The sequence below is a fragment of the Cucurbita moschata genome, unplaced genomic scaffold (assembly GCF_002738365.1).
Source record: "Cucurbita moschata cultivar Rifu unplaced genomic scaffold, Cmos_1.0 Cmo_Scf00009, whole genome shotgun sequence".
In the NCBI taxonomy this organism is placed as follows: Eukaryota; Viridiplantae; Streptophyta; class Magnoliopsida; order Cucurbitales; family Cucurbitaceae; genus Cucurbita; species Cucurbita moschata.
The window spans coordinates 2693413-2700558 of NW_019268525.1; the positions used below are offsets into that span (position 1 = coordinate 2693413).

The 7146-nt window shown below is 37.3% G+C and overlaps 2 protein-coding genes across 3 annotated transcripts; one reads left to right on the forward strand and one right to left on the reverse strand.

The window, feature by feature from the left end:
• LOC111447855 (neurofilament heavy polypeptide) lies at positions 1–2221 on the reverse strand. Of its 2 annotated transcripts, XM_023087218.1 has the most exons (5): positions 1948–2221; positions 1651–1818; positions 752–1614; positions 392–442; positions 1–196 (listed from the first exon to the last, which is right to left on the reverse strand). In XM_023087218.1, exons 1-3 carry the CDS (start codon positions 2080–2082, stop codon positions 1162–1164), a joined length of 756 nt encoding a protein of 251 aa, XP_022942986.1. In that variant the 5' UTR covers positions 2083–2221; the 3' UTR covers positions 1–196; positions 392–442; positions 752–1161. The 2 variants fall into 2 exon arrangements, with proteins under 2 accessions (XP_022942986.1, XP_022942985.1); XM_023087217.1 differs by having other exon boundaries at positions 752–1818.
• A 274-nt stretch (positions 2222–2495) lies between these two features.
• On the forward strand, positions 2496–5917 carry LOC111447856 (cytochrome b-c1 complex subunit 6-like). The gene is made up of 5 exons (XM_023087219.1): positions 2496–2653; positions 3458–3506; positions 4200–4284; positions 5332–5421; positions 5543–5917. The coding sequence occupies exons 1-5, from the start codon at positions 2506–2508 to the stop codon at positions 5573–5575; spliced, it is 405 nt and encodes a 134-aa protein (XP_022942987.1). The 5' UTR covers positions 2496–2505; the 3' UTR covers positions 5576–5917.
• The last annotated feature ends 1229 nt before the right edge of the window (positions 5918–7146 follow it).

Consider the following 7146-nt stretch of genomic DNA (forward strand, 5'->3'; position numbering starts at 1 on the left):
TAGTTATCAAACCAGACTTAAAAACATATTAATTAGAAACACAAAACATTACACAATCCTGACGAGAATTTAGAGTTTACAAACACGACAATGATTATTAAGACACGAGAAACGTTAATTTATAATTATATTTCCTTATTTATTTCTCTCCTCAGTTGCTTTTAAGCCATAATATCTTCGCCTTTAAATTTAGTATCTGCAAACATATTTCATCTCATTTAATAAAGTTATATAAATGAAATCTTCTCTTAATTTAAACAAATAAAAATCTTTTCTTACTTAAAACTAATATATGTATTTTAATTAGGTGAACTTAATTAAATTAAATTAAATTAAGATAAAGTTCGGAAATTTAAAAATTAAATTAAATTATAAAAATTAATTTGAATACCTGGACCGCATTTAATCCTGCACTTGCCCTCACAACGCTGCATCAGTCTCGCTGCACCATAGCCAACTTTTTGTTACTTATTATATTTATTTATTTATTTTACAATACTTTTTGTTACTTATTTTTAGGTCATATAATTATTTAATTAATAATCTAAATAAATAAAAATAAGTATAAAATTTAGGGGTTTTTTTTAGGTTAATTTAGCCCTAATTTTAACAGATTCGAAAACCAATTTCTGAAATTACATGCAAATGAAAAACGCAGAGATTTTCAGAATCGCTAAGAGAAACAAATTAGGGTTTCAATTGGAAGAAGGATGAAGTTTAGAGAGGAAATCGGAAGATCAAAAATACTCACTGTCTTTCTGGACACAGGCGGTGAAGCAGCCGTCGATGCAGTCTGCGGCGTCGGCTGAAACCGTCGTCGCTGCCGCAGAGAGTAGGATGAAGCACAGAATCGCCACCGTCGTCGCCGCCGTAGATTTCTTCATCGCCGCTCCCGTTTCAGATCTTATCTTTCGGTTCGTTTGTTTCTGAGCATACGATACTAGAAATGATGGTTATCAATGAAGTTATCGGAGTCCCAAGCTAAATAATGGCCACGTGGCAAAAAAATTAATAAATAAAATTTAATTTGGGGGAAAAAACTAGTGGGATGGAAGTTATGGAATAAAAGAATTATAAGCATTTGCCATTGCCGTTCATAATTTCTAAAATGAAATGAATTAAATGTTACATATTCCAATGATTTTCATTGTGTTTTTCCTGCTAATGTTTTTGTTCCGCTGCCACTGCTGCTGATGCTGCCGCCTCAACGCTTGGTTCCTTTGCCTCTCCCGGTACCTTAATCGTGGGTTTCTCCGCCTCTACTGGTGCCTCGACGGCGGGCTTCTTTGCCTCTACTGGTGTCTCGACGGGGGGCTTCTTCGCCTCTACTGGTGTCTCGACGGGGGGCTTCTTCGCCTCTACCGGTGCCTCGACGGAGGGTTTCTCGGCCGTTACCGGTGCCTCGAAGGCGGGCTTCTTTGCCTCTACCGGTGCCTCGACGGCGGGTTTCTTCGCCTCTACCGGCGCCTCGACGGCGGGCTTCTTCGCCTCCACCGGCGCCTCGACGGCGGGCTTCTTCGCCTCCACCGGTGCCTCGACGGCGGGCTTCTTCGCCTCCACCGGTGCCTCGACGGCGGGTTTACCGTCCGCTACCGGTGCCTCGACGGCGGGTTTCTTATGCTCGATAGCCGCTACTTGGACGGTGAGTTCCTTAGGCACGACAGCAGCTACTTGGACAGCGGCATTTTTGTCTTCGACCACCGCAGGTGCGGCAGTGGTGGCGACAGGCGATGCTGCTTGATCCTTGGCGCCTTCTTTGTGGTCTTCTTCTTTAGGCTTCTCCTTTTTGTCCTGGATTGCTTCTTTGGTTGGTTCACCCTAAGAAAAGACATGGACATGAAGATGAAGTTAAGGAAATAGAGCAGAGGACTGAAAATGGGTGTCATCGGTTCAAATCTGATATTAAAATTAGAACAAGATGGTGGGTACATTGAAATTCTTGCATACCTCAACCTTCTTCTCATTAGCTTCATTATCATCCTTCGTCTTCTTGGACTCCTTAACAACAAGAAGGGGAACAGAGGTAGGGGCGAGGACGGCTTCCTTCTCCATGGTTTTAGGCTTGCTAGTGCAACCACCCATGTTTATAAGGGAGTTAAAAAGAGAGAGAGGAAGATGTTGGAGAGAAAGAAGGCCAAATTAGGACTTCTTTCTCTTCTTATTATTGTGAAAAACAATGAAGAGGAATATAAGGCATTTATACTCCCCAAAATGCTTCAAATGGGTACCCAAGATTTTAGGACAACCCTATTTTTGGCATTCATTTCAAAGTTAATTTTGGCATATTTAAAGTGGGTTTCATTAATTATTCATTACATCCCGTTTGGTTCAAAGTTTTGTTGCATATGAATGAATTTAGGTAGTCCTAAGACCCGATTGGTTCTAGACTGATGGCTAAATAAGTTCTGAACCCTAAAATAAACGCACTTTTAAAAACAAAATAATTTTTTGAAATTATTTGATTAAGTGATTTGTTAAGAGCATAGGATGATTTTAAGACTAAAAATGGTACCCGACCCGACCCGAAATGGATCCGGTCCGAGAGCAAAGGAACCGGAAAGTGGACGCTTCGTCAAATTGCAATTTCTCGACTTCCAAACTAAACCTAAACAGAGTTACTGGTTCTCTCCGAGGTTCGTGCTTCTCCTCCAAGGTATGAATTCCATTTGGAGAAACACTCCGCTCGTTTGAGAATTTTATGTGTTTTTGAGCTTTAGATGAATTTTGTCCTCAGTTTATCTTTTCTGTTTTCGATTTTTATTACCGGATCCGTCTTCAATTTTCCTTGATTGGTCGATCGTCTGTTTTCGCGTTTCTGGGCGTGTTTTTATCTTTTATCAATTGGATTCTTTTACTTTGAAGTTTCGTCATCGATGGAGGATTTTGTTTGACGTGTATTTATACTACGTCGTTAGTAGTTGGTATCTGAGGGGAAAAAATTTGTGTTTGTTTGTATGATCTAACTCATCGTTTCTGATAGATATTGGAGTCTTGAATGTTGAATTGGATTTTTCCGTTTTTCTTAGAATGGAATTAAGTTTAACGAGTACCATTACCTACCTCATAGGCAGTTTAATTTGTGGGTACGTGTCATTGAACTGAAATCATTTGATTTTCCTTTGGTCAAAATGACGGAGATTCTCTTATTGTACCTTCGTTTCTGAATGCGTAACATCTGAACCTGAAATCTTATCTTAAGCGAATGATACTCTTAAAAGCTTGCGTTTGACCTGGTGGCCGGTCAATTTCAAATTTTAATGTATGTTGTGTCTGCCATTACTCAAAAGAATGCTTGAGATAGGTTTATGGACATTTTGAATCCATGGAAAAAAGTTCATTGATTTTGACGCCTGCATTTATGCACAAACAACTAATGACAATTAGCATCTATATTCTTCTTTCTCTTTTTCCGTATTGATGCTTGTTTTTATGATAATTCAAATTTGAATGTTTTCAGGTTTTCTAGCCTTCTCTTTTGCTCCAAGTCAGTGTTATTTATTAGCAATGTGAGTATTTTTTTTTAGCTTCACCATTTATTATACATTCTCCTTTTTACCCTTTTATTTCTTACACGGACGTTTTGATTGTCTGCTACATCGCTTTAGAGTTATAGCCCTGTAGTCCAGTGTTGTTTCGTTAGCATTTATTGCATTCTTATATTGCATTCATAGATTTCCAAACCATTATTTCTTCCCTCAAAAGTAGCTCATAGTGGTAAGAGGAAGAGTTATTGTTGGGAGTGGGGGGACTGTTGAGCACATACTTAGACAAATTTTTCTCTGAATCTTGATTTTTTGAACAACCACGATGACAAATATCATCTCCCTGCTGCTTCAATTGAAACTATGAAATATAGAAGTTCTGTGAATTTTACTTATTTTGGGAAGAATGAGGTTGCTGTAGATTTAGTTTCAATGTTAATCAGATGTGTTAACACTTGGAAGATGTAGCATTTTACCGGCTTAGTGATCTGATCTATATTTATGATGATTTATAAGGTTTAATAATGAGTAGGATAATTACATTCTGAATACAAATGATTAAAGCATGTCAGAATGGAAATTGAATTACTTCATATGGTTTGAATCTACTTGTACATGCATGTCTTCTTCATACTCTGTGTCTTTAACTTTCATAATGTTGAAGATTATTTGTATTTGATGTTAACTGATCTACATTTCCTTGTTTCTTGGTAATAGGGCAGATGAAGAACCCGTCGATCAGAAGAGGTATCTTGAAGAAGCTTGCAAGCCCAAGTGTGTGAAACCACTACTTGAATACCAGGTATGTAGTGTTTTATTGGTCTTTGTTGTGGGGGAGTAACAAGTTGTATATGTGTTTTCTTCAGTTATTTGACTTGTATTCATCATTCTCTGTTTTTTTGTTTCATGACTTAACTTTAGAAACCTGATTTCATGGATGGTTATATTTCTATTCTCATTAGAAATAATCAGTAGGCTGAAGATTGTGTATCTCTCCATTGAGTACATCCATTTATAAACTGTTAATTTCCTTGTTAACTTTGAACTTTCTTCGTGACGCATCAATTAGTACTCAGTGAGCTGTTCCTTCGAAAGAAAGGCCAGCTCGAAGGGAGTGGCATTTGTCAGAAAATTAGAGTTTAAAAAGCCGTGAAGGGTGTTGGAGTTGTGAATTGCGATGGGATTTGGTGGTGGGTGGGTTTCTTTGGTTGAAAATAATAAAATGTACAAGTGGCCACCAATCACTTAAGCTTATGGATCTGTTTGGAGAATTACCAAGGAAAGTTACAAGAGTGAAATTCAAATTTTGGTACTAGTTTTATCATTTCTCTAATGAAAGTCCAGGTTCCCACAAAAAGTTATTAGCGCAACCTTGTGGGGGAAACGCAATTGTCCTTGTGCAATTATGGTGAAAGACCCATGCCCTCTCATGCTAATGATTTAGGTCATGGAGGCAATAGTAGCTTCCTCAACAAGTTTACTTTTACAAAATGTAGCTCCTTTGAGTTGTGAATTCAACTCAATGTTGAGGACGAAACTGAAGATATATTTCTCCAAATCTGAGACATTTATGATTCACTGATTCTAGTTGATAAGCATGATGTCCTGCTTTGAGCTTCGCATTGACTCCATCACTAGTTCTTTCATTGTGAATCTGCTTCCCCGTGCATACCAGTCCCCCCCAAATTTGGAGACATATATATATTGGGATGTGCATATATTCTCTTCTATATGTGGTTTCAACTTATGACACTCCTTGTTGATGTATAGGAATGAGTAGGGGGTCTTAAATTGTAGAATTGGTATAAAGATAAGGTAAACTGATGGTTATTGTGTTTCTATGTGACAGGCATGCGTGAAGAGAATCCAAGGGGATGACAGTGGCCATAAGCACTGCACTGGACAATATTTTGATTACTGGTCTTGCGTCGACAAATGTGTGAGTATATCTTTGGTTGTTGTAGGAGGAAGTAGATTAGATTGCAGAAGAAGTTGTCCGTAAACAAGTTGAGTATAGGCAAGCTTGATCTAACTAACTTCAAAGACGCTTTTTGTTGCAGGTTGCACCAAAACTATTTACGAAAATAAAGTAAATGGAGAGTTAGGCATGTGGGGGTGTTCCTATCCTTTTGGTTGCAGCAGCATTTTTCTGATTTTTTATGCAATGCCTTTTTGTGTACTTCATCTTTGCATCTACAAAAAATGCCAAGAACTTTGCAAAAAACTATGAAGACCTTAGCCATCATCAATAAGAAAGGACGTTGGATTGTATGAACACACTTCTTCCCTTAATTTAATTTTATGATTGCTTTATTAACATTAAATGGCTGTGCTGTTTATCCCACATTGAATGCTGTTTATCAAATGGCTGTGCTGTTTGATGTTTCCAAATAATTGAATGATCAGTATGATCCTATTTCTGTTGCTGGTTCCAAGATTTGTTTCTCGATCGAAGAGCGAGGTAGTTGTAATGCGCTTTAGATTTTCAATTGAAAACTTCTATCGATCACATTTATGTTGATTTCGTTTTATGATTTTATGATTTGTATTAGTATTTTAATTTATTCATCCTATTGGTCCTCCTTGTTGTTAATATCTATTAGAAGCAGTGTGACCATACTAATTCCTTATATATTAGTCTAAAATGCTTAATTAAAGTCTATTTAACATCATTTATTAATGAGATGAATAATTGAAATTAATAAACTAATGCACACTTAAATTTAAAACTTTAATGTGTATAAAGTTGAAGGATTAAAAGCTAGCATCCCTTTCTTTTTTTTAAATTTATTTCAGGGGAAATTATTTATAAATTTAGTTTCATGCATCCAAACAATGAATTTATTTATTTATTTTTCACAATTAACACATTTTGCTAAATAAAAAATATTTTCGAGCTACTATCTTAAAAAATGTGTTAATATGGTGATGGACAGTGATGATTTGCATGTCGATGGAGATCGAGATAATAAGATGAGATGTGACGTTGCATTGAGAGACTTTGGCCCTGAGCAGAAGTAAGGTCGAGCCAAATGACTTGGATAATAAGATGAGATGTGACGTTGCATTGAGAGACTTTGGCCCTGAGCAGAAGCAATGTCGAGCCGAATGACTTGGCCTAGTGTAGAGACAAGTCGAATGTGTCGCAGACAATTGAACATGCACACGCAGGCGGCGTGTGTGGTTGAACAAGCTTGGATTCCGCATAAGCGATGTTTGATTAGCCAAGACAAACCTCGCCTAAGGTCCGACGAAACCACAAAATCGGGGCGAAAAATATATATGGGGCTTAATTCCCTTTAAGGCTAGTCGTGAGCGTGTCAAGATCACAACGCTGCACGGTAAAAAATGTAAGACCGTGACAGTGTTGCCACTTGTCACAATCGCACTTTTAATGGCACCGGATTTGTGATTGTGCGGCACTCAATTCTCAACAACAAGTGAACTAAGTCAATTCGTTCTTGCGTCGCTTACGGGTAAACGACGTATGCTTGAATCTGACCCCAATTTAAGAAAGTTTTTAGAAGATAAAGTAGAGAGATTTCCAAAGAGTTAAATTTTGCATGGAACCAAAACCTATTTATTCCTTAATTCTGTGAATTCTTACAAAATAATTATTATCAGAAAAACAAATCATGGAAAGAAAAAAAAAAAACTCAAGAAA